The sequence below is a fragment of the Alternaria ethzedia genome (genome assembly GCF_023757985.1).
Source record: "Alternaria ethzedia strain BMP 0044 chromosome Unknown scaffold_11, whole genome shotgun sequence".
Taxonomy (NCBI): Eukaryota; Fungi; Ascomycota; class Dothideomycetes; order Pleosporales; family Pleosporaceae; genus Alternaria; species Alternaria ethzedia.
In genome coordinates this window covers 709257-735764 of record NW_026056204.1, presented here as the reverse complement: position 1 = coordinate 735764, position 26508 = coordinate 709257, and the positions used below count along the sequence as shown (strand labels likewise).

At 53.0% G+C, this 26508-nt stretch overlaps 7 protein-coding genes across 7 annotated transcripts; 2 read left to right on the top strand and 5 right to left on the bottom strand.

Annotated features, from left to right (window-relative positions):
• Positions 1-3754: 3754 nt before the first annotated feature.
• Positions 3755-4400, top strand: J4E87_005492 (uncharacterized protein; the record flags this gene model as incomplete). Its single annotated transcript, XM_049377105.1, has 2 exons — positions 3755-3803; positions 3859-4400. 2 exons carry the CDS (start codon positions 3755-3757, stop codon positions 4398-4400), a joined length of 591 nt encoding a protein of 196 aa, XP_049233330.1.
• Positions 4401-7738: 3338 nt separating this feature from the next.
• Positions 7739-9612, bottom strand: INDA1 (Amino-acid permease inda1; the record flags this gene model as incomplete). The annotated part of the gene is made up of 4 exons (XM_049377104.1): positions 7739-7993; positions 8047-9170; positions 9227-9284; positions 9337-9612. The coding sequence occupies 4 exons, from the start codon at positions 9610-9612 to the stop codon at positions 7739-7741; spliced, it is 1713 nt and encodes a 570-aa protein (XP_049233329.1).
• A 4410-nt stretch (positions 9613-14022) lies between these two features.
• On the top strand, positions 14023-14803 carry J4E87_005490 (uncharacterized protein; the record flags this gene model as incomplete). Its single annotated transcript, XM_049377103.1, has 2 exons — positions 14023-14559; positions 14615-14803. The coding sequence occupies 2 exons, from the start codon at positions 14023-14025 to the stop codon at positions 14801-14803; spliced, it is 726 nt and encodes a 241-aa protein (XP_049233328.1).
• A 418-nt stretch (positions 14804-15221) lies between these two features.
• On the bottom strand, positions 15222-16346 carry J4E87_005489 (uncharacterized protein; the record flags this gene model as incomplete). The annotated part of the gene is made up of 2 exons (XM_049377102.1): positions 15222-16180; positions 16322-16346. The coding sequence occupies 2 exons, from the start codon at positions 16344-16346 to the stop codon at positions 15222-15224; spliced, it is 984 nt and encodes a 327-aa protein (XP_049233327.1).
• A 673-nt stretch (positions 16347-17019) lies between these two features.
• CYP51B (Sterol 14-alpha demethylase) lies at positions 17020-18700 on the bottom strand (the record flags this gene model as incomplete). Its single annotated transcript, XM_049377101.1, has 3 exons — positions 17020-18159; positions 18209-18406; positions 18455-18700. 3 exons carry the CDS (start codon positions 18698-18700, stop codon positions 17020-17022), a joined length of 1584 nt encoding a protein of 527 aa, XP_049233326.1.
• A 2926-nt stretch (positions 18701-21626) lies between these two features.
• J4E87_005487 (uncharacterized protein) lies at positions 21627-23822 on the bottom strand (the record flags this gene model as incomplete). Its single annotated transcript, XM_049377100.1, has 5 exons — positions 21627-22315; positions 22363-22510; positions 22556-23148; positions 23202-23715; positions 23781-23822. The coding sequence occupies 5 exons, from the start codon at positions 23820-23822 to the stop codon at positions 21627-21629; spliced, it is 1986 nt and encodes a 661-aa protein (XP_049233325.1).
• Positions 23823-24964: 1142 nt separating this feature from the next.
• On the bottom strand, positions 24965-26449 carry J4E87_005486 (uncharacterized protein; the record flags this gene model as incomplete). The annotated part of the gene is made up of 2 exons (XM_049377099.1): positions 24965-25764; positions 25813-26449. The coding sequence occupies 2 exons, from the start codon at positions 26447-26449 to the stop codon at positions 24965-24967; spliced, it is 1437 nt and encodes a 478-aa protein (XP_049233324.1).
• Positions 26450-26508: the final 59 nt, after the last annotated feature.

The window sequence follows — 26508 nt, the reverse complement described above, 5'->3', positions numbered from 1 at the left end:
ACGGAGACTACACCTAGTGCAGGGGATAAAGCGTAGCAGCTCGCTCGCGTCATGCAGGTGCCCGCAACGATCCCGTAAGGAGTTCGCGGTAAGCCACATAAGGCATCCTCCGTGATCGGAGATGTATTCTCGTTAAGCGAATGTGGAAGACACTATATGCCTAAAAATCTGCCGCTCCATTATGGCAGGTCGAACGGCTAGGTGTGTTGCTGTTTCATCTTCTCATCCAAGCCGTCCCTCGGTGAGATGCAACCGCGCATACGCCACTGATGAACCGTCCGCCTTGGCTATGTCACCTACACTAAAATGTGGTCGTCGGATTCCGGGTTGTGGGCCGCACTGAGTAATCCACTGGCATTAGCACAGTATCTAGATAACTTCAACTGAGCCAGGAAGCGAAAACGAGTCAAGCAATCGATAGATACGTGGTAGTGACGTCGTGTGCCATGTACGTGTATGTCTTGCACCACACCCTTCAACATCTCAGCGGTGTCAATTCCATCGCTGCCGAGGCTGACTTTGTGCGGTGCATGTCGCAAATGAGTCTAGTCATTACGAAGTTACGGTCTTGAAGTCCAAAGGGTCCAAGACCGATGGCGCATCGGCAGAGGAATCGGACTTGGTTACTGGACATAAGGAACGAAAGGTACCTGACTGTCGGGTCTTCCAAGGAATTCTAACGAGTCGCACAGGTCCCAACGATGGCTTTGACGTGCTCGATCCAATGGTTGCTGTGCCGCTTCCCGGGGCTTTCATGAAGGGGGAAGGTAAGCGGTCATCTAGCAGACGCTAAAAGTGGCTGGTGGCGCACATGTGATAAAACCGTCTTTATGAGCGTACGTGTCGGTGCTGCATAGGCGGTAAGGAGTGACATGCTTGCGCGAGTGTGTTGTTGCGATGTGCAGGAGGAGGGAAGATCTTGATACTGTCATCGTCCAGTACCCCTCTGGTTTGGGTTGTCTGTTCCGAAGGTGTGGGTTGGGAAAGGTCACTTGCGACGATCATCATCTGCACTGTTATCGATGGGGACTTCCGCGCTAAGTTCGGCGTTATTCTCGGCGGGAACCGGGCGTCCCTGTCTGTAAGGCCACCAACCACCGCTGACTTGCAACACCCAACACCAGACTACAATCATCACGCTAAAGACGCTAGTCGGCTCAGTTGGCGAGATTGAGACTATTTTCCGCGGACGGGCTGGCCTAACAGGTGGTACGTGTTGTGACATGCCGAAACGATGAACTATTATCGAGCGAAGATCCCCGCCTGGAAGGCGATGAGGGCACCGTATCGAGATAGTCAACATGTTTCCAACATTTGATGTTCCTCCTCAGCATGCCGAGACGGTAGGAGCTCGCAAAGCGAGAAGAGCAAAGGAAGACGATACGACCAGAAGGTCCTTCTCGGCAACCTCGCAGTCATCCGGGAGCACGCACAGCAGCAAACGTCAAGATGCAACGAGCTCGTCAGACTCAAGATCAGGAGGAAAGAGTGGTTTCGGCGGTTGGTTCAGCAAGAACAATAAAAAGGGCATCCAGGAGATCGCTCCGCTGCCGACATGTAAGGAGACACAACGTCCAAAAGAGCTGGCGATGAAGCCAGAGTCTGAACTCGGACTTGACCAAAGACCGGCACCACCCACTGCTCCTCTAGATACACACCATCAAGTGTCTCAGAGGCCACCGTCCCAGCGTTCTGATCAAACATCTCGAAAACTCCAGCCGCCACGCTTTCCACCTCCGCTGCCATCTCCTCCTCCGTCTGGTGCGCTGCCTCCCACACCAGGGATGCTTAGCCCTGTCAGTGTACCAGGTACGTACAAATCGTCTTATTGATGCCTGAACGTAAGGCTTCGACTACCATAACTGCATATGCAGTCTCCTGGAGCATGCATGGCTAAACCTTGATCGCACATGAATAGCATGCTTACACATACTGCAGACAGGAAGTCACAGTATTCCACTATTTCTCGCGCTTCATCCAATCCATCTAGCGTTACACAATCCAATCACAGTGTCTTTTCGGGCGCTTCAGGGTACGAGACCGCCCTCTCGGACGATGCTTTTGATGACCCTCGCCCTCCTAAAGTTTCTTTCAGGCCTCAGCCGATCTCCCAACCACCTTATTTCGAGCCAGTCGAGCGCGGGTCACGAACTGGCAGTACACACAGCAGTGAACGTGTCCAAAGTGTCAAAGCCGCTCAAACGCCGTTCACACGGGCGCTGGCGAAGATGGAGAATGCTGGTACCCGCATCATGTCTGCTCGTTTAAGCGAAGAGTGGGACGGCTTGGACGATGACGAGAGCTTTCAAGAGATTATGTTCGAGCAACGGCTATGGGCACTAACCGCCTATCAACGATTGACGCAGAACAAACCCCTACAGTCCCCTGCGCATGAGTTACTGAGTAGTAGTCAACCAGCAGATCAGAGAAGGGTACTCCAAATACATGGTTCTCTAGGTATGTCTGTCCTGCAGCTTTGCCTCGCTCGAAACACTCATTAATGCTGACTACCGCAGCGGATGGATGGATGTTAGCACACCATTACCCTGCAGTGACAGTATATACGCTCTCTACCACCAAGACTCAGCCAGTTACCACGTACCCTGCGCCACTCAACCATCATATACTTTACATTCCTTCACTTTCATCTCCAACGCCGTTTCCCGATAACTACTTCGACGCCGTTATCTCGCGTTCCGTCGCAACAGTTCTTCGAAACGACGATTGGGCTCGATCATTCTTCGACTGCATGCGTGTGCTCAAGCCCGGTGGACAAATCGAAATACTCTCAGTGGATGCGCATATGAGCTGCGAAGGGCCCAAGCTATCATCATGGGTTGACGAGCATCTTTCCTGTCGGCTGGAGGCTCACGGCGTGAGCAAGCAGGCTTCAGACACTGTCCTCGACACAATGGAGATTGTAGGCTTCGATAACATCCGTCGCGCTCGCATCGCGCTTCCAGCGCATCCACCCAAGGTGGCAGCTAAGGTGGCGCCATCTGCATCACATACTTTTGGTGCTGCGATCCCGGCTCCCACACCTCAAGATACTCTAGATACGACGAAGATGATGGCTTTCCTCGGCCGCCATTTCTATCAGGATCTTTACAGTAGGTTCATAGAGATTAGACAGGGAGATGAGTGGTTCTGGGCGGATAAGGAGATTCGGGCGGAGTGTGATCTCTACAAGACAAAGACGGTGCTGACAATTGCTTGTGGGCAAAAGTCTACGAATATGTGCCATACCGGGAGTTATCTAGATGACTAGATTGTGTCCAGCCCATTCTTTGATCAAGTATAGGGGAGATCGCGTTTCATTGTATCCTAGATGCTGTTGTCACTTGCTCTCGTTCTTACAAGTGGAGGAAGTTGCGGCGGTTGAGAACGTCGTGAACCGAGCCGCCACTAGGCGGTTTTGTCCATCACTCGTTTCACACTCATGACCTCAACAAGGCTTAGATATACGAATATACGAAGTGAACATGATATGTGCGCACAGCTGAGGCAAGCCAACTAGAACAAGAAGGGTCGCGCTTGCACCTGCGGAAAGCACTAGGTTCTCATTCCTTCCCGTGCCTACTTTCACATGACCCACTTATCCAGGCACAAACACACTTACCTCCATGGATACTGCTTACTTTAACCCCACTCTCTCCGACTACTACCGCGCCGACCGTTGATTCAACTCGACTAATTATTAATCGCTCCCATCAACCATCTCCAACCCGCGATAGACACGCATTCTTACCCTGCAATGGCTACTTCCCAAATCGGTCATGGCCAGATTGGCAAGATCATCGAAGGTACATAGAATGCATTCATAATCTGAGAGTGAGAATGATACTGACAAGCGTGCAGACATGGAGGAACTCCTACCTTCGGAAACCATCGATAGGGCAGACTATCGGCGCTGTCGCACAACCTACGGCCTTTTATCCACGGCATACAAGCGCACGACCCATTCTGACGAACCAGAAAAAGATTACAAAGAGTTGCAGAAACTTGAAAAGACTTTACGTGACCGTCTATCAAACCTTGACCCTGCCAGAGGTCTTCCGCGCAAATTCCAGGGTCCACTCGACAATCTCAAAGCAGGCATCGACGGTGCTCTCGAGATGGGCGTAACAGTCGAATTCCTCATTGAAGGTCTTAAGGATATCTTGAACGAGAAACCTGATGCTACGCCTGCGCCAAAGGTCGAACCGACTAGGCTAGTACCCGAGAAGCGCCTTCAGAGGTATCTAGAGGAGCTTCGCATCGAGAAGGACAAGAATCGCAAACTCAACGAAGAGAACAACCGCCTCATCCTGGAGCTCAAGCAGTACAAGATGCGAGAGGATGCGAGCTCCAGTTGGCCGCCTCTCAGTGAGCCGCCTCTCAAAAAACGTCGCGTTGACTAGAATACTGATGATTCAGCCCAGGGTAATACACACGGCGGGCAGGCTTCTACTTAGGGTTTGAATGAGTTAAAAGTTATGTACGTCCAGTCTTGAGTATACTGTCATGCTGCGGCACGTTGACAGGAGTGCAGGTCGGATTAAATGTTTGCTGGCGGAGAGGGCAGGAAAATGGGAAGGAGTTGTGTGATGCGCAGTGTGGGACAGCATCCTGTCATAGTCCTGTTGCTTGTGCAGGCAGGTGGTCTGTATCACGACTGTATCATGAGACTTGGCTTGCAACGGCTTGGTTATTAAATGCTTAAATAATTTCATCGCATGGCGACGTTCGTGATGGTAACACTGTAATGTTCCTTTTGCTGCAGCTGTCGCGGGCAGCGGGTGACGTATGACGCAGCCCTAGAGTGGGGCTTCCCGAATAAGTTTAGCGCTCACCGCTCGACGCGACGCGTCTTGTCTGAGCCCTGTTGGGATTCCAGACAGCTGCAGAACGAGACGTCTCCTTTGTGCGAGCCAACATGCCTCGGGCTAAACGAACCGCGTCCGTATCGCAATACTCGCCTCCGAGCAAGCGCGTAGCCAATGACGCTCCGCGACATGAATCTTCACACCCGCTAGGGTCACGACACGCCCCAGTCGAGCTAGACTCGAGCCCGGAAGCGGAAGCCAGCACGCACACAGAGCCAGCGGGACCTATCAACCCACCCGCCCAAGCTGAGCCTCCTCTAAGCAAAGAGCAACAACGAGTTGTTGATCTTATCGTAGACGGGCACAATGTATTCTACACAGGATCCGCCGGCTGCGGCAAGTCAACCATTTTGCGGGCCTTTGTCAAGGAACTGAAGTCGCTCGGCAAGGTCGTCCGTATCTGTGCGCCGACAAACCTCGCCGCTTTGAACGTCGGTGGCTTCACGCTTTGGTACGAGGTAAAGCCCCGCATCTCTGGACATCTGATTGACGTCTAATTAGGTCTTACGCTGGCTGGATAGTGCCCGATGTGAACAAAGATTTGGACACATTGAGAAGAGATGCTCACAGGAAGCAAGTCTGGAACAGGATGAACAAGACAGACGTCCTCGTCATTGACGAAATCAGCATGGTCGAGAACAACTTCTTCACTCGGCTGAATGAGGTAATGAAGGCGGCCCGAGGTTCAAACCAACCTTTCGGTGGCGTTCAAATTGTGGTTACAGGAGACGTAAGTGTAGTAGCGACTTTGGGATATGCAAAGACTAACGCAATATCAGTTCTGCCAACTCGCCCCAGTGAAGCCTTTCCAGAACTGTTTCAACTGTGGAAAACCTTTGAGAGCGGACGATTACGATGACCAATATCACTGCGATAACCGGAGTTGTCCGGAGAACGTCTTCCACGACGTTGACAAATGGGCATTTCGTAGTAGTGCATGGCAGGTAAATTTGAGCCTTTTGCCCATCAGATAGGGACTATCTATTGACTATCACAGGAGTGCAGATTCGCAAATGTCAATCTGACCAAGATCTTTCGACAAAGCGACCGCAAGTTCGTCGAAATTCTGCAGTCAATCAGAAGAAGTAAATAAGTCCAGAGCCATGATGCAGCTCTTGCGCTGACAAGTTACAGATGTAGACATCCCTGAGGATGATGCGTACACGCTTCTGAACCATGAATGTTTAGCAGAAGGGGCAGTGGAAATCTACCCACATAGAGCAGACGTCCTTCGCATCAACAACAAGTGCATCAATGCGCTCCCATCTCAACCTTGGCGGTTCGCTTGCAAAGACTACTTCAACTGGAAACCAGACCATCGTAAGGCGAACCCAGAGTTCAAGAAATACAACTTTAGAAACAAGGATGGTACGCTGAAAGAGCTGGTGAGTCGCCACTTGTCGCATACATAGACATCGTACTAATCTTTCCTCCGCAGGATCAACACAGGTATGAATCAGTCTTGCAGTTCAAAAAAGACATGCGAGTTGTATTGCAGCACAATCTGGATCCTGAAGCTGGTCTGGTCAACGGGTCACAGGGGGTCATCGTAGAATTTGAGGAATATGACGAGAGAAAGCTACCCCGGGCCCGTAAGGAAAGCGAAGAACGTGGAAGCGATGGGCCAATTCTCGCTGGGTCACACGCCGCGTACGAGCACCATGAGATCCGGAGATATGCCGAAGAAAACAATTACCAGCCTTGGCCGGTAGTCAAATTCGATGACGGCCAGACAAGGACAATTTTCCCAAATTGTTCGAGCCTCGAGCTGGGCGACACTACGCCCTATAGCCTGTTGTCCAGGACTCAAATCCCTCTGATGGCAGGCTATGCTATTACCGTCCACAAGGCTCAGGGCATGACAATGGATAAAGTCAAGGTCAATCTGCAGAAGGCTTTCGATCCAAGCCAAGTATATGTTGCTCGTACGTCAAACCATATCTACCCTAGTGATACCAAGCTAACAGCGAACACAGTGAGTCGAGCGAGATCATTGCACGGTCTGGAAGTTACGGCTCTTCCGAAGAAGCATTTTGGTGGTCAAGCGCCAGAGGTGAAGGAATTCATGGATTCCTTTTCTTGATGTGACCTATTTAATTGGGGTCAGATATATGGCTCAATTCTCGAAGCGTATGCGGTACTCAGACTGTGGCAGCGTCTCTGCGAAGTAGCGAATAGCAACAGAATTCGCAGTCTTGATACTGTTTTACGCTTCGCTAGCAAACAACAAGTCTCGTAACTCTTGCCTTATCTCTTCAAACTCCCAAGCTCGCATGTGATATACGTCTGCTGTGTGTATCTGTGCAAGATCGTTTGTACAACACGATCACCTTATACAAGGTAAAGCTTAACAGTTCTGCAGACCACACTTGGATGAGACGAGCAAAACAGAACAATTTGTAGTAATGTAAGCTCTATGTTGTTCAATCTCTTATTTGTTGAGGTGCAGTCACAACAGAAAAAGAAAGAGACTTGGCTACTCTGAGCAGCGGAGCTGAGGCGATGATCTTGGACTCAAGAAGGTTGGCAGCGCAAGACCATCTTAAGACAAGAAAGCTTTATTGGTGTAGTGCGCATGATGAGAAAGCAGCCAAGGGGCAACACTTTGTCGTCTGGTTCTAGATGGAAAGAAGCCGAAGCATTAATTAGGCTAATGTATGAGTTGTTGGTATCCGCGAACTATCTCACAGCAGCCATGGCATTCACGATATGGCACAGACGTTGAAAGAAGGGGTATATTAACATTTAAGATCACCTGTATGAAAGGCGAACATGATGTATCAGTCGATAATGGAAAAGTTCATCGACTGATAATCGACTCGGGACACTTGAACGATCCATAGACCGTAAAATAAACTCATGCAAAGACAAGCTTAAAAGATGCGGTTCAAGAAACGCTTCCATGCGGGCCAGGTGGCGATCTCGGCACGCTCCGCGTTGATGAGGTCCCAGTCGAGCTCACGACGGCCAGTGTCAACGTCCATCTGGGCAGTTCGGAGCCATCCCTCGCGCTTCCAGAAGTATCCGGCAATCCAGAAAGCAGCAACGACGAAGATAGCGAGGTATGCCTGGAAGAAGTCGGTGGCAGTACCAAGCCTCTTTCCGATAGGGGAGACAGCAGTGTAGAACTGATGATCATGTTAGCCAAATGTACTACAAAGGTGATCAGATGAAGTCTTACCTGTGCCATCAAGACGATGACGATAATGGCAAGACCAAGCCACGAACCAGCGACACCACCAGCGGCCTTGAATGGAATCTCATCCAGGGTGTGTCCGTGGTAAGCCCAAGCCTTGCGGAAGCGGATGTGGGCAAGGCAGATGGAACCCCAAGTGAAGAGAGCGGCAAGTCCGGAAAGAGCGACGAACCAGTTGAAGATAGTCTCACCGGTTGAGGCCAAGTTCATGTAGGCTAGGGGACCCCACATAAGAATGAAGGCAACGGAGTAAAGAGGACGTCCAGCACGGTCGACGTAGGTGAAGAGCTTGGGGGCGTAACCCTGGTCAGCGAGGGCGGTGAGGGTACGCGAACCACCGTAGACACCAGAGACACCAATGGAGACAACGGAGACCATAATGACAACGTTCATGAAGCTGTCAAAGCCGATCAAACCAGCGTTCTTGCCAGCAATGACGAAGGGCGAGGCGTTGGCGTCACCGGAGGAGTTACCGATGAGACGCTCGTCAGTGTGCTCGACGAGCAGGCCAACGAAGGTGAGACCAAGGATGTAGAACAGGGTGATTCGCCAGAAGACTTGACGAATAGCACCAGGAAGAGACTTCAAAGGGTTCTTAGTCTCAGCGGCAGCGAGACCGACAAGTTCGGTACCGGAGAAGGAAAAGGCTGCGGTAACGAAGACGGTGCAGAATCCCTTGAAACCGTTGGCGAAGGCACCGGGGTTGTACCAGGTACGCGCTCCCCAGTATTCAGAGTACATGCCGTTGCTGGGTCCTCCACCGAGAACCAAGACCAAGGCGATGATCATGAAAACGACGGTTGCACCAAGCTTGATACACGACGACCAGAATTCTTCTTCGGCGTATCCCAGAGTACCCCAGATGTTGATGAGACAAATGAATAGCCAGAAAGCCGTGATGAAGACAGCGACGTTGATTTCCTTGGCACCATCCCAATATTGGACTGTTAAACCGGCGACGAGAAGTTCAAGAGGTAAGACGATGGCCCATTGGAAAACGTAGTTCCAGCCCATGGCGAAACCCCAGGATGGATCAATGAAGCGAGTAGAGTAGGTGTAGAAACCACCGGAGACGGGGTACATAACAGCGAGTTCACCGAGAGCGTAGACTGCAAGCCGTGTCAGTTTTGCTTGCGTGCGCAAAACAAGTGTGATCTCTACATACCGACGTTGAAGATCATTATACCCATGATTGAGAAATCAATGAGAAGCGTGGCAGGGCCCTAGAGAATTGTAAGTTCATATCCGGAAGTGACCGCGTACTGTGCAACTTACACCCCTAGAAAGAGCACCACCGGAACCGACGAAGAAACCAGCACCGATGGAACCACCGATGGCAATCATGTGAAGATGGCGAGTCTTCATGGACTTGTCGAGGACGACCATAGGGCCTTCTTGGGGACGACGCTGGAAAGACTTCATGTTGAGACCGTTACGGGTCATGAAGTCCTCCTGGTCGCGCCAGTCGGCGGCCTCCTCACCATGACTTTCGACAGTCGGGTGAGGGACGGTAGTCTTCTCATTAGGCGGGGTCCCTTTTTCGTAGTCCATGATGGGCGGTTGGACAGGTCAGTGCTGGGGGTAGAAAAGACTGATGAAGTCGAGAGAGACCCTGGGACCGGCTGCTCTTTAATGTCAGATATGGATCAGCGGAGGGGGAGGCAATTGACATTTATCCAGTCCAGGTTCGAGATGGGCTCGCGGAACGAGCGACAGGGACCCCCGTTCATTGATGCACGAGGCGCACGAGCCGACAGCTTGGCACCCCTCCATTACAGTGAAGGGCCAGGCTGACGAAAGATAGACTGGCGCCGTGTTTGGTTGGCTGGTCGTGTGCACCCAGAACAAGCGTTCGCCGCAAGCGGGTAGCGCTAACAAGGACGGTGAATTGGCGCCCCGCCGCGGCTCTTGGGATTAGCTTGGGACCTCCCCGCAACAGCAAATCGGCCGGTGGCGCATAGGGCTTGGTGTGAGCTTCGAGGGGGCCCTTGGTGCCCTTTGGTCAGACCCGGTCGCTGGGCGGAGATTGGTCCCAAACCAGACTGATAACGAATGCGCGACCTGCGAGTAGACGCGAGAGACGGATTTAGCAAAGTTCTAGCAGGCTTTCTAGAACGCTGATTGCAGTGCTGGGCTCCCTTGGCTACCGCGGTTTTCTTCGGATCCAACGCCGCTTTCCTTGCCAGCTGCCCCAATTGGCGAATCGAGGTTGGTGCATACCGGCCGTCTTATCTGCAGCCGGATGGTTGCGCTTACTTGGTGTAGTCTGGAGAAGCCTCTCACGTGCCCCACCTCCATGTGCACCTGCCTGGGCCGGTCTAGCGCGCTCGCTTCCGTCATCTCCGCCTCGGTTAGCCCGAGACGCGATGCCTCTCCAACATTACTGTTTGTCAACCACTCCATCGGTGGCGCTCCGGGGCGCTTCAGAGTTGCCATCGCGAAGTCCGCGAATAGGCAAAGCCAAGCGCTCGTGATTGCGGCGTGTGTTGTGTTATCGGGCGTAATGGGCACTGCAGTATTGCGTTACATTGCCCATCTAACCTCGCATCCCAGCACGACAATCCCTCGCTCGTTTCAGTTTCCTCGATAATTAGGCCCGTCTTCGCTCCATCACCCGCTTCGAGAAGGCCGTTATCACTGCGTGGGGGAACCACACAGCCAAATCCTCTCCATAAGAGGTGCGACGTCGCGTGTTTGACACCTCATGGCGAACGTTCCCATCCAACGGCACCGGCTCCCAGATCCACCGTGCTGATGCCCGAAAAACCACAACTATTTGCCCCAGGAATCGCAGCCAATCACGGAGTCAGGCTCGGGTACTTCCCCAATCGTCTTAGTGCAGTATGCCAATGGTGCTTGGAATTTCTTGAACGTCTTGGAAGCGTTGCGTATCGGACCAGTCGACAAATCAATCACAACACCTTGATCCAGCAGCCTGGCCACTGTATACTGGCCCGCAGAAAATCAGGGTCTACCAGAATCCTTTATCGCGATATTGTCAAATTCGAATTGCAAACGCTCGCTCATCTGCTGTTAGCGCGACTCCACTGATAACCACCTGTCTGAGCGTCGTATGTTGGGGTGCTTCGATCCGCGCCTGGGACCACCCTAGGATCCACTGTCATCCACCGGCATCCACTTGGTCTTGGTCCAAGATAACCTCACTCCTACCACGGCCACGGAGCCTGACGTCGCTCCCCTGGCATTCGCCTGCCATGGCGAATGTCACAATGGTATCATCCAGAGTTCCAGCGGAGCCAATAGCCAGTCTGGCGCGGTCTGACCACAGTGTGCCTTACGCTAAAGTCTGACCGACCTTTTCGCCGCATAAGCGGCCGTGACACCCAGTACGACAGCCCACCTGCACCGAGCTGGTGGTTTCTCAGCAGTATCGCCGAGAATTACGCCTCCACCCGCATTACACGCCTTTATCACAGTGGACCCTGAGGTTTGCGCATAAGGTGTTGTGTCGCAAATAATATGTCCAACATTGCTCAACAATCGCACTATCTCTACTCTGAAGATGTTTGCTCATACGCACAACTCGGTATCAACGGCATCTCGAGCCCGCTTCGCACCACAAATCCACTCACCGGGATTACTAGGTTACACGTCATTGGTGCTCTAGGGGTTATCGCAACGCCTTACTCACGAGATCCTCTACAAGCTGATTTGTCTATCGGAAAGGATGGCATCTGGAGATTTTACGTCGATCAACCTCCGAGACACCCGTGGTTCGCAACCCATTCTTCGCTAGCTCGTCAGCGTCCCGTTGCCACTATCTACCATTGAACTCCATATCCGCGCCAATGATTCACTCAAGCCTGTATCATTCGATCCGTGGATACTTTCCAGTCAGCTTGATTCCTGTATCGAACTGACATCTCAAAACTATCGCTTTATTACCATATGGGTGTTCTTCAAACTCACGGTAGGCGACTCTGGAGGCACGTTTTGAATCATGCAATAACTTCAGGTAATAACTAAACTCGAGACACAAGGCTCTGAGGCCTAGATATCTTCATGCGATCCACGCCCAATGCAGTTCTACTCTTTTCTCCGACTTCCCGATCATTTCTGCCACCAGTCAATCGTCTCCATATTCCCTTTATCGTCCATTTGGTCCTCGCTCCCTTCTTCTCGTTCCCCGAATAACCACTCGTCTCCTTTTGTCTTTTCAAGAATAGCGACTGGTAGAATTCCGACTTCATCGTCTCTTGCATCCTCACCATACTAGCGACGCTCCCTCTCCTCTCTGCGATATCCTTCACAACATCGTATACGGAAACCCTTCTCTTCCCCACCGTACAAGGAGGCGGTGAGCGTGGGAGCAAGAAGCGCGGGGATAGATCTGGAGAGGCTGAAAGAAGAAACGTCGCCTTGGTTGGCGAAGGGGTGGGTGTACGGAGAAATGTGACTGCCATTGGCGACATTGGACTGTCAAAGATTGATAGAGGGGAGGCCGGAAGGAGAGGTGCTGCCTTTGGGAAAAGGTGTTGCTGCTCTATTGGGGACTTGGGCGGAGCGAGGAATGGGTTCACTGGTGAGCTTGGCGAGACTTCTGAGCGGTCAGACGCTATAGGTGACGGCGTGTCCGGGTCCCAGTAGGATAAGGGAGGCACGGGAGGGATTTCATGGTTGGCGTTGACCAATGCAGACATTGATGGATAGGTTGCGCGTCGCGGTGTAGGGGGACGGATGGCGCGCCATGGAGCTGGACATTTCGTGGAGATGTTCAGGGAGAGTGGGCGGGGACGAGTTTGCTGCATAGCGAGCAGTTGGTCTCAGGCAGAGGGCAACAGTAGGACGTGGAGATACCGAACCCCGACTTGGCAGATCATTCATTTGACTGGCTGACTTGCTATAATAACGAGACTTGATATACTTCGTTCATCTCACACCGAATCACGGCATTGGCCACTGTTCAGAGACAATATGATTTCTCCGTGGTAACAGACTGAAACTCAAGCTGAGCACCTACAATGACAACCTGCATGTCTTTCCGATTTACATTGTCCAATGATTCAGACTCTGGGCCAAGTTCACAAGAAAGCCTTTGCGCGGTTGACAAGCCTCAAGCATGGCACCAAAAGCAGCTAGACCATCCCCAGTCGCCGAGGCATAGTGTACAGGGATATCATAGCGTTCCAAGGTTGTGGTGGTCTCGCTGAACGATCGACCTACCCGTGTCCAGACCCGTGACTATCGCGCCACACCGGTGGGCGACAACTGCAGGTACGGGCGCTGAACCATGATTCCCAGAAATGAAGGAAGAGCCTGAGGAATGAAGTACGTATCCATTGGACCGGTACCGCTGTGCGTCTGTATTGTTTGCGTGGCACGGAGACAAGGGTGAGTATTGAACGTGCGTGTAGCAGGCACAACCCATGGGGTTGCCCTTAACAAGGCCTGACAAACAAAGTGTTGATCAGGTGAATCTGAGCTTGTGAAGAGGCACACTGGACACATGCCTTCGCCTCTCATTGCCAGATTCTGCACAGCTCTTGCGGAGGGGCATACCACTCGTGGCTTGCCCTTGGCAGCTGGAGACGTAACAAAAGCCGAGGAGACGTGTTGATCTGAACAATGAAGCACATGATTTGCCGTGAGATGACAGGAGACTAGACAACGTAGAAGTTTCGAAAGAGACGGTCGTGACCCATAGTGTGGAGAAGATGGCCGACCGGATGAGTCAGCAGCCTCCGAGCAAGATGAAGAAATGACGTCTCGCCAACGTTGAGCGCATTCGCAAAATACTACGGATCAAGAGCTGCAACAGTCCAGGTCGTTGCAAGACACAAAGCGCAGGGCAAACTCAATCCGGCGACGACAGTGCAGGACGCTTCTCCGCAATCGCCAAGGCCCGCAATCTGCAGCTACTGACATCTATCGAAGCGGAAAGTTGGCGGTACGATTGCGACCTCACGACGCCGCCCCACGGTTGTCCACGACACGTCCACGATGCTCACACGAAGTGCACTGTGTCCCGCGAGGGCCTTTGCCAGCCGCTTCCCACCCGCGATACTGGCGCCCGCATCCACCGCCGCCGCGACTTCCTTCTCCACATGCACACGACCAAGCAAGCTCCCACAACAACAGCGCAGCAGCCCGAGCACCGCCTCTCGCGCCACCTTTCCCACCAGGCTGATAGTACGCCATGCATCGACTGCGCCCGCACAGCCCGTGGCCAACAACTCGCCCGGCGCACAACCCCAACTCACATGGAACGCCTTCTTCGCCCTACGCCGCACGCGCCGGAGAATTGGCCAGGCCTGCTCGGGAGTCGGCGCCGTGGGCGTGACGTACTTTGGTCTCACCACCATGATCAACAATGGCTATGACGCGACCCTTTCCGCCCAACTCGGTGGCTTTGATCCCTTCATGCTCATGGGACTGAGCACCTTGGGCATGATGGCTGTGGGATGGCTCATTGGGCCTATTTTCGGCAACCAGGTCTTCAATCTGGCTTACAGGGGTGTGCTGGGCGAATTCACGCGGGTAAGTCACGTCTGGAGAGTGATGAGATGGCGGATACTGACGGTAGTGTGTGTAGAAAGATTCAGCCTTCTTCAACCGCATCAAGCGCCACCGCGTCGACCCTACTGCCTCTTCGCTCGCGAACCCCCCACCGGACTACTACGGCGAGAAGATTGGTAGCGTGGCTGGATACAGAAGGTGGTTGAAGGACCAGCGTGCCTTCAACCTCAAGACGGGCAGGTACCGGGCGACCAAGGCTTTGTAGAGTGTTCCGAACGGCCGCGGGCTGCAGATTGTACAGCTCGAGTATCAAATTACCAACGTCGAGTCACATACGCATCCGGTGCAAAAATACCCGGAGTACAGGAAAGAGCAGGCGGGAACGGAGCATGGCTTGGGGGTTATGTGCGTGGCAGCCGTCAGGAGTATACGAACGAGCAGTTAGTAGGTGGCATGCTCTTCTGTTTCTTACCATGTGTCAAAATATCCGAGCGACGATTCCATCATCGCACCCTCGCATCTCAACCCACTATGTGTTTTCATATGTTCCACCACAGAAACGAACTCCAAACATGCATGTATGTATATGTACATTCCACCTTCCAGATGAATCGCATCTCCATCTTAGGAACCTACGAAAGAGGGCATCAGGAAGGCCGCAGTCCCGTTCTTCCTCCCCTACTCTACAGCCTCGCCCTCCTCCCCACCCTCTCCAGCACACCCACAACCCCCTCTCTAACATCCCTCACAACCTCCCCAGCCCCCTTCACCTCCCTAACCAACCCAACCCCACTCCCCGCATACGCCGTCATCCTGCCTCCACCCTCCCTCCACCCCTCATCCCCCTTGCGCATCTCCTCGCGATACAACCGCGTATTCTCCTCCTGACTCATCCCCTTCTCCACAGCATCCACATAGCTCTGCGTAATAATCCCGCGCGCATTATGCGTCTCCGCCCAGTTCGTGCCGCGCAGGGAATCGTAGACTTTAGTGCGCACGGTGCTTTGTCCGCCGTCGGTGGTGCGCATGATAGCAGAGCGGTACCCAGTGCTTATGGCTGCTTCGGGGGTGGCGAGTAGACGCGTCCCCAAGACGCAGCCTGAGGCGCCGAGAGTGAGGGACGCGGTGAAGGTGCGGGATTCGGATATGCCGCCTGCGGCTAGGAGGATGGGTTTGGCACATTGGGTTCGGTGATGGAAGGAGTTGATGGCGTCGCCGACTTCAGGGAGGAGGGTAATTATACTTGCGCCTTGAACGAGACCATGGCCTCCCGCGTCTGTGCCTTGGACGACGAGGACGTCTGGGCCAATTTGTTCGACTACCTCCACAGCATCTTTTACACTGCCTATCTGAATCCAGATCTTCGTCGAAGGAGAGGCGGTTCTACTTGCTTCGGCCCATTGCACGAGGGATGTTGTGGATGAAGGCGCAAAGAACCATACTGCTGCTGGGCGGTGTTGCGCGATGATGGGGATGGCCGTTTCGAGATCTGCGCCCCAGTTTATGAAGCCAATACCGATGGGGAGTGTTCCGTTTTTCGTTGGTAGTGCAGCAGGTGTGTCTTGCAGGAGTGTTTTTGCGTGCTGCATGTGGGATTCTAGATCTGATACGTCTGTTCCTGCGCCTATGAAGCCGATTCCTCCTGTGTGGGTTGGTTAGGATGATTTTGGAGTGCTAACGCGTGTTGTAAAGCTTGAAATAAGATGGAGGGGCTTGGTCAGGCAGATTACCCACGGCAAGAACATGAGAACGTATTGGCATGATAGTCGCTTCTTCAACTTACCGGCTTTCGATACTTCAACAGCCATGTCCGCTAGAGCGATCAAGCGCATCGGCGCGCCTACCACCAGCGGCGTCTGAATCCATGGGTAATCCACTTTCAATCTTTGCATGTCGTCCATTATTTAGTCTTCTCTTCTGTTGATAATCTATCCTCGTCGTGGATAGTCTTCGATTTTGTTCTCCTGAAGCTCAGCGTGAAACCGATTTTGGGTAAGTAGATCTAGCAAATGCTGGCTTTCCAAGTCTTTTCTACCACTTTGACATAACGCAGGGTGAATCTGTATTAAGACCGAGGTATGTGAAAAGGTGCGAAATGACAGCCTCATTCGGATGCGTGACTAGGAAAGATGACGCGCTCCAGTTTTAGAGGTTCCGGTAGACCTACCGGAAGGCTATGACATCTCCTCGGCTATGCACTATGGACCTAGTCGGCCTTATCCGGCATGGAACCTCTACAACACGACTAAACTCATATCAAGGCATGTTACTGTTATGTTCGATTCTCATTACATCTTTTCCTCCTAGATACCCAAAAGTATTAACTAATATACTAATCCCAAACTCTATGTTGGCATGGAACGGAACCCAGAACCTCATGCGCGCTCATGCTCGTAGAAAGCAGGATAACCGCCTGTATCTACATGCACCCATCATTAAAAACGCAAAGCTTCATAGAGCAATGAAGGGTTGTGAAGTCGTCTACAACTCCTTCTCTCTCTTCTCCCACTCTACAACACCGGGAGCCAACGGCCTGGAGAACAAACTCGAGTAGTCGGTGTTGACAATGTCCTTGCTGCCACCCACATTCCTGAGCTTAAACTCGCGCACAAACGCCACGAGAATGGTCTGCAGTTGGAGGTAGGCAAATTGCTCGCCGATGCATCGGTGCCTTCCAGCGCCAAAGGGCAGGTAGGGAGAGTTTGTTCCCTTGGACACAACACCCCAACCGTAGTCAATCTTCTCCTGGTCGGCGTCGTCACGCTCCTCGTCGTATTGCTGGTGCTCGGCGTCCCAACGGTGAGGGTCCCAGACGGAGGGGTTGACAAAGTGGGTATCGAGCTGAGCGGAGAAACCAGGCGAGGACATGAGCGTGTGGGAGGTGGGTACAACGTAGTTTGTTCCATCGACGACAAGAGGTTGCTTGACCTTGCGCATGATAGAGTGGATCGGGGCGTGGATACGGAGGGTCTCCTTGACGACTTGAGTGTGGAGGGGTAACTTCTGGAGGTCTTCGTAAGTTAGCGGTGGGAGGTCCTCACCAAGAGCCGTCTTTTGCTCAGCAAGGAGTTCCTCGACTAGGTGGGGGTTTTGTGCCAATCGAAGAATGATCCAGGAGATGGTCGAAGAGGACGAATGTTGACCAGCCATGAGCAGCGCAATCATAATTCCGGCAATCTCGTGCTCGGGAACTGGTGTGCCGTCCTTGTACTTGCAGTCCATAAGATGCCAGATCATGTCGGGAGAGTCCTTCTTAACCTCGCCCGATCTCCTCTTGCGAACAACCTCAGAGTATAGCTTGATCATCGTCTCACGCGCGTTGTCGCGCGCGCGGTTGTGAGGAAGCGGGGCCCAAGACAGCATGAAGTTGATGGGTGAGAAGCCCATGTCGAGGTCGTGGTATAGTTCAGCGAACTTGGAGTCGAACGAGTTGCGGATTTCCTGGCCCTGGAGCGAACGAGAGGCGGTGTAGATGGTGAGTTCGGCCATGACCTTGGGGACGTCGAAAGTGCCCTTCTGGCCCTTGAAAGCCTTGTGGCGCTTGACGAAGTCTTCGCATTCTTGTGTGATGAGGGTAACGTAGGAGCGGAGGGCGTCTTGGGTGAGACCGAACTTGACGAACTGTCTTCGCGTTAGCTATGGATCGATTAGGAGACTGGGTTGTACGCACCTTCTTCTGCTCCATGAGCTTCGAGTTGGGGCAGTCGTATACGACATCCTTGCCAAAGACCGGTGTGCAGAGCGGGGAGTAGATCTCCTCGGCGTTGACGTCCTTGATCTTTCCATTGAGGATAAAGTTGTTGCCAGTGGTGTCGAGGCACACAGTCATTTTGCGGCCGAGGAGGATAAAGGTGAAGACATTGCCATACTACTTCCAGTCAGTCATGTTCAACCTGGCATTGCATCTCCTACACACCTTCCTCTGGTTGGCGAAGAAGAACGCGTACGGGTCCATGCCATATGTGACGGTGCTACCGATCACGGGCAGCCAGTGGAACACGAGGGGCGGCTCATTGGGCTTCTTGAGCAGCAGCTGCTTCAGGACATTGAGAACGACGGCGAGCAGGATAAAGGAGGCGAAGCCGGCGGCGACGAGGACGGGGAGCGACGAGGTGGAGGTGAAGTTGCCCAAGGGGCCGGCGACGTTGGCGAGGAGACCCATACTGCGCGACAAGAAGCAACAACAGAAGTCAAGGGCGTGAGGGAATGGCGTTGTTGACGGGGACGCGCCTCAATAAATTTCCCACGGGTTGAGGCTCGCGCAGGGGCCAGGCTATCCAATCATACTATAGCCGTACAGGGCGGCGTCTGAGTGGATGAGTGCAGGTGGGCTGGCGGGCGGTGGGCGGTGTCGAGAGCTTGGCAGGGACCGGCTTGCGGATCTTAGCGCACCCGTGCAAAGGAGACACGATGGCACCACTGACAGGCCATCCAAACCAAATACCCTCCCATCGTACGTCGTGCCACGTCATTGGTCTGAGGGATACATCACCTTATCCACAACCCGAAGGAGACAGCATAGCAGTGTCGAATTCTATACTTCCTACGCCATGCTCTATTATCTGACTGCGCAGTACATGTACTTATCCCTAGCCTATTCCGTTACGGCTCTTGTTCCATCAGGTGTCTAAACATTACTGCGCTTTGGTTCGTTGTTGATGTTATTCCGGTTTGCCTCCAACACGCCGTCGGTATAGCTGCAGCATATGGACTCCAGCTACACATCGTTAACCATGGATGGTTGAACATGCGAGGCAGCAGCGGGCGGTGTGACAAGCTCATACTCTTGCTCTGCTTAGCGTCGTATCTCGTAGGTTGGCAGGCTGTCAAAGGCTGAGCAATCGATGCACATAGATGAGCGCAGCCGGTTGAAGGGAGGCGTGGGGTCCACGGCTGGTAGACGCATGTCAGCAGTGGCTATGTCTCAGCCTTCTCTTTACCTTCAGATAAAGTCGTTATCGCCCTGGCAGCACACTCTTTATTGTTAGACAATTACCATCGTTCCTTCCAATCCAGACGTCGCTTCCAATCGATTTCGTGGTTATGAACTTCCGCAACGGCCTTCGAAGCGTCCGTGCCGCCTTCCGAGATCTCAAGCGAGACCTCAAATCGACACAATGGCTGCGAGGATTTGGCTGGTTCTTTGGGTTCATTTGGATTTCCGGCCTTATAGTCACTCTGATATTAGTCGCCATCGGAGCGGTGTGGCTGTTTCGTTCGGACCTCAAGGCTTGTCAAGCGGACGGCAGTTTTCGTTTAGATCCAAGGACTTACAGCATGTGGTCGTCATCTGGCTTTTTCCAGATTACATTAGGTGGAGGACATCTGACATTCGCAGAAGCAAAGGCAATTGATATTATATGGGACGTTGTGAGCTGGCCGCAGTTCGAAGGCACAGAATTTGATACTGACAAATGATAGGCTGTGGGCCGTGGAGGTCAACTATTGTTGGCGATTGTATCGTGGCGGGAGTTCGCAAGGTATCTGACGATATGCATGGAAGCCAAACCTGTCACCTATCGAGTATTTCGGACGATATTTATCGAGAACGATGCTTCACTGATATCGACATGCCGGACTATCAAGAGTTTCGTTCGGCAGCGGAGACTACGTTCCAAAACCGCTATGGTTTTCATGGTTGCCACCATGTTATTTATCCTGGCTTTTCCGACGCTCATGAGCGCTATGAGTGGCTACGACTCCAACGTTGTATCTCGTGTCCAAGATGGCGATAATAACCTTGTCCCTTTCGACAAGTATGTGCGGGTTCTCTATGTCATTCACGATGGCTGGAGAGTTGGCGAAAATGGCGATTACTGGATCAGCGACGTGGAAACTCCATGTGAGCATATTGTTCCCTTCCGTCTCCGTTCAAATAGAATCAGTCAATGACCGAGACATCTAGATGATCCCGTGCTGAGCCCAGACGTATATTGCACTTCTACCGAGCCGTCGAGTTCCCACAGCTCTACCTGCAACTTAGTAGCAAATGTGTCTCAATGTAAGACCGGGCATGGTCTCTATGGTGTACCTGCTCAGCAGCCACAGATGTAAAAGAACATGGACTCGGCGGAACCCGAAACGAAACATCGCAATTTAGGGACACGCCCATACAATCGCCTGTCCTCAACGTCTCTGCGTACAAAAGCGAAGTCGAAGACTTCGGAGGTCAAGACTCTCCTGACCTACTAGATATAACTTGGGTGAGGGATAACAAAACCTTTGATCGCACGTACATGGAGCTCTACGGCAAGTGCCAGAACACTGGGGTAGGTCGTCACCGGGATTTAGAGAGAACTTCATGTCATACTAAACATCTACCCCAGGACTACAAATGGGGATTCTCGCTTTTGCAGCTCATCATCAGCCTCACACTCCTGCTCACATGGACGATAGGAATCTATATCATGTGGATCTATACACATTACGCCATCGCATCGAGCAACGGCCAGTTTGAAGAGGTTCGTGGAGAATATCGCGCAGTCCTCAAGTTAGCAGCAGCTATCACGACTGAGCTCGATATCGAGGACACTGATCATTCAATGCTTAGAGAAAAGCAACTAAAAGAAAGGATTGACAGAGAGATACAGGGCGGCACTGTCTCCCACGCCTATCCCGATTCCCGGTTGAAAGCTCATAGTATTCGGAACGGCCTCAAAACTTGGTTCAAGAAGGATAAATGGTGGTTCCTGGCTATGTTGGGTACAAGTCTAGTTTGCTCGATCGGATCGATGTACGATGGGAACGTTTTCTTCTACTGGCTTTCTGGGGTTTGCGTTGGCCAATTCTGGGCTTTTTGCATAGGTACAACTATGGGTAGTCGACTTCTCATCATCCTACTTCACAGCCTTGCGGCCCTAGTTACTATGGGCATTCTGGGCATTGTGGCAGCTTTGGATAACGAGTAGGGTCATGGTGCAAAATGTAATCTTTACTACGCTATGCTCCGTTAAATGACTAGGCCGCAGTACGTGTACTGCCCCCTAGCCCACTGTTTTACACTTCTGCCTGTGCTGCCGTAGAACTCCATAACCCGTTAACCCTCAGAATACGCCAGACGCTCCGCTCGAAAGAAATACCACACCATCTCAGTTCACCTGGCCTTTGCTCTGTGCGGATGCAAGGCTTTGGTCAGTTGCATAGCGGGAACCGTCCTCCTCTTCCGAGTACAGAGTCTGATCGCCTTTGCCGCCCATCTCGACAAACTCGTTAGGATTCCGCTCATCGGCAGGCCTTACCTCTGCGGCACCATGGGTCTTGCCATTCATCTTCGTACCGTTCTCAACTCCATTCTTTGCGTAAACCTTGACGGGCTCCTGGCCTTCAGCGGCGTTGATGACACGGGTGACTTTAACATCGTTAATGCTACTAAGCATAGTGCGCTCCCGCTGTATCTTGCGCTTGGAGAAATCGAGCTTGGATATGGCCCCCGTAAGACCGTCTGTGCTGTCGGTGACGCTTATTCTGTCTTGCGTAGTCCACGGGTGCTGCAGGCATTCATCAATCGATATCCGTTTCTCAACATCGACTGTGAGCATCTTGTCGATGAGATCCAGCGCAGGGTCGCCAACGGAATCCCAGTACGGTGACGGATAGTCGAAGCGGCCCATTTTGATCTGTTGTGATAGTGTGTATGGGTTGTCCTCACTGTACAGCTCGTCTGAGAATGGAGGAAATCCACACAGGCAGATGTACAGGACGACGCCCAATGACCAAACGTCGACAGCTCTGGTGTAGCGGCGGTGGTTGGAATTTTCCAGGATTTCGGGCGCAACGTCTGAGAAACATTAGCATACTGTCGTACTTTGGAATAGAACAACATACATGATGGAGTTCCACACAGTGTGGTTGTGAAAGATTCTTCGCCGATGATTTTGGCAAGACCGAAATCAGCCAACTTGATCGACAGATCCTTATCTGTGAGCAAGATGTTCTCGGGCTTGATATCTCTGTGTACAATGTTGCGCTCATGCTGATATGTGTTAACGTTGAACCAGAAGGGTATCTGGGGACTTACCAGGTACTTAACCGACTGGAACAATTGTACAAACACCTTGCGTGCCTCCGTCTCGGTCAACTTTTGTTTCATGACGATCCAGTTGAACAGCTCGCCCTCAGTCGCGAGCTCGAGCACTAGGTAGACACCATCATCCTCATCAAATGTGTCCTTGAGACACAGCAGCGCCGGGTGGCTAACGCTCATCAACACGGCAATCTCTTGCTGCAGACCCTCGACCTTGGACTTCTCGCCAGGACCAGAACGCTTTTCGAACTTCTTCACTGCGTACCGTACGCCTGTCGCTTTCTCTGCGCACAGGTATACTGAAGCAAAATGTCCCTTGCCTAACTGCTCCTGCATGGTGTATTGTTGTCGGAATCGGTGGGTGTTGCGCTTCAACGGGTATCTGAAGACATAGCGGGCTTGGTCCAAGATAGCAATCTCGTCACCTTCGCGCAATTCGCGTCGCTTGTTCCGTCCAACGAAGATGTCGTTGACAAATGTTCCGTTTCCAGACAAGTCTTCGAGTACAGCGACCACATCGCCGCCTTTCTTCTCTGTGAACAGCAGACAGTGACGGTTTGAGACGGTGGGTGAACTGAGGACTCGATCTGTGACATGGTCAGACAAGCGCTCTTTTGCAGGGACTGTTCTCGCGACTTACCGCACTCTCTGTGACGACCGATGAGGTAGCCACCTGCTGGCACACCGCGCTCCTGCTTCTCCTTCTCGTACCTGTCCTCCTGCTGTTTGTACTCTTCTTTTGGTACCCGCTCCGTTCCTTCGGTCTGGCCAACGAGTGCCTGAGGAACAGGACATGCTTGTCGGCGGCGCAGTACTAGCACGTCTTTGTCCCGGCCATCCATAGGCACCAGGTAGCCCCAGACCTCTTCTTCCTCTTCATCTTCTACGGCGTACGTCCGGCTGTCGGGCGGGTAGACGAACTGGGAGAAGGGCTGGGTGTCGGATGGGGGCGACGAGAGACCACCGCGTGCCTGGCTTGGCTTGCTAGGCGGGGGGCTCTGTGTGCCTTCTTTGTAGCCTTCCGAAGCATCTCCGGTGGATTCCTTGTGGGTTACGGGCGAAGGCAACGGTCCCTGCTTAAGACGGCCGTTGGGAGGCGGCGACAGGCGCGAGTGGCGAGTGCGCTTTGGTTCGGCCTCTTCGCCCTGCGAGTACTACAGCAATTGAAGCGTCAGCGCCCGCTCCCAGTCACATACTTGGCGGTACAACGGCTACCTACGCGGTTTCGCTTGAGCTGGCTTTTCTCAGTCTGGGCCGGCATCTTGACAACAAGGGCGAGTAGTGGAGTCGAGACGGAGACGGCGACGGAGACGGGGTCAATGCTGGGGCGGGTATGGCTGTCTAGATAGGCAGCATAGTGTTGCGAACGATGGAAACGAATAGTAAGGGCGGGCGAGTCTGGGCCGCTAAGCTGGACTGAGATTGAACGTCCGCAGGCCCTCGAGCCTTGGACGATGTTGCAGGCAGCCAAGCCCTGGAGCCGGGGAAGTCGCGTCGCATCCCTGCCGATTTGCGCGTGGCGAGCCTGCCGCCCTGTTAAGTGGCCCGGAGTGACGCACCGGCTACACCTCTGCCACCCATGACAGCTTCCTCATTTGCATTACTCAGCCCGAACAAAACCACGCACAAGCATGCTTCCAGGTTTTCCTCTCCTCGATGCAATTGAGTTTGAGCAGGCCTGCGATGCGCTGCAGCGATGCTTCCAGCTGAGAGGTAGCGCGCAGCACGAGTGGCTTTCCGTGGAGAAGAGGCACCGAAATGGGTCCGTATATCTCAACATTACCACCCATCTGCCGTTCTGCGCAGATCGACCTGCGGTGCATGATCGGGACGCTATTGAAGAGGAGGAAGTAGTAGACGACGACGAGGTGGGTGACGCCAGGGCCCTGATCTGCCGACACGAGCTCAATTCAGGTAGGAAGCTCTTCACGACGCCGTAGCACCCCAGCCAGTTGTAGACTACGATATTGTCCTATCGGATGTCTATCGCGTGCCCGTCTTGTACATCAGCATTTGTGACCCTGAGCACCGGTATCCGCCGACAATGACTACGTTGTACGAGCACTTGGTCCCGCCACAGTTCAAAGCGCAGACAGAGAATGTTGGTGTCATTGGAGGCATTACCATTACCGTGAGAAGTGTATTCTCATGTATTGGATTCAACTAACCATCGCAGGAGCACCCGCTCACCAACAGGCCCGTGTTCTTCATCCATCCATGTCAGACGGCTGATGTGATGGAGGCCAGTGTCGAGAGCGTCATAACTGCAGATGAGTATCTGACCATATGGATAGGGGCCATGGGAAAGGCCGTTGGTCTGAATATGCCGTTACAACTAGCAATACCAAACGATACTTGATATTGATATGCTTGATTTACAATTCGTGTCACAGTACAATACAACTACAACCGCATCCGTACACTTGCCTTCTCTAGCTCGCCAATGTTGCCCATACCCGCCAGGCTCCACTTCTCCGCCACGAAGCCCTCATTGACTTGGTGTCGTAGCATCCCGCTTTCGGCGTAGTACTCCATGATCGACCGGGCCTCTTCCTTGGTCAGCCCGCCGACATTGATAATGTCAAGCCCCTTGGAGTCGCTGTGGAGATCCTTGAGAGCCTCCATGACGCGCAAGTCTACGCTCTTGTAGGGGTTCCATTCTGGCAGTTTGTCTGCAGACTTCTGACGGGCTTCGGCTGCTTCGATGCAGTGGTCCATGGCTGGTGACGTAGGCGCGTTTGATCGTGATGTTGCGCCGAGCACCACGCCGCCGTTGGGTAGTTTCCTTTGACCTGAAAGGTGATCGACGAAGTGGCGTACAAGAGTCAGGTCGTGAGCGTGAATTGGCTTTACTTCTGCAGACATGTACTCGGAGTGGCGCATGATATGCGACAGGCCATCGAGCGCAAGCAGAATTTGTGGACGACCGGGCAGAGATAGTTCATTCCATAACGCGACGAAGACTGGCCATGATGCCTCGGGGTTGGCCATACCAAGCGCCGCCAGCTCTTTCAGTGTAGCACCCGCAGGAAGCGGCAGAGGCAGTTCAGGCTGCGTGTTCAGTTTTGTGGCAGCAAGGAATGCTCCGTTGGACAGGAGGATTTGCTGGAGAAGATTTGCCGTGTACGTATCTTGAGTATACTGCATCGGTTCTGAGTTGGGAAGAGGCGCATAGTCTGTATGCGCGTTGACGAGGGTTTGGGCTGGGAGTTGTCAGTGGCATGTCTCTGCCTCGAAACCACAGTCCATACCTTCTGGGATGTTGATCACAAACCAGTCCCGTAGAAAACCCATGGTAAGGCCCTGAAGTACCAATGTGCTCTTCCCGCTCATTCTTTGTCCGCATAGTACCCGTCTTATCGTCTTCTTGGAGCTCTCGGCCTCGTTGAACAGCCTCGCGAGTTCAATCGCCTCCTTCCTCATCAACACGGCTGGTCGGCGGAACAGACCCCATCCCTGGCTTGTCTTGAATGCCTCGACGGCTCGCAGCGCGTCCACTACAGTCTCTTGCGGTAGTCCCATGACCTTGCCCTCATTCTGTTCGCTGAGCACATTGTCCTTGGTGAGGTCCCGCAGCGAAGATACTTCGAGTGCGTTGTCGTTGCTCAGAACGATGCGCTTCCGCTGGGCTTTTCGCTCTCCTTGGGCCGGCCGCTTGCCCGAGTCACCTCCTGATGCTCCTCTGCCCTTCTTCGTGTTCAGAGACTTGACACCCTTCTTGGGGGCGGCGGTCATGCCCTTCTTCTTGGGTCCTGTCACGGCGTAGCGGGCGGACGACGTGGAAAAGCAGGCTATCTGGGGGCGTAGCACGCGCGGTGCAATGCATCCATGGGCGGCGGCATCAAGCGACAGCTGCGAGAAGCTCCGGAGACATGTGGACGGCGGCATGACAGGTGGTCGAGGCTCTGGCCCTCCGCAATGGGCGAATTGGCGATGCTAGAGACGAA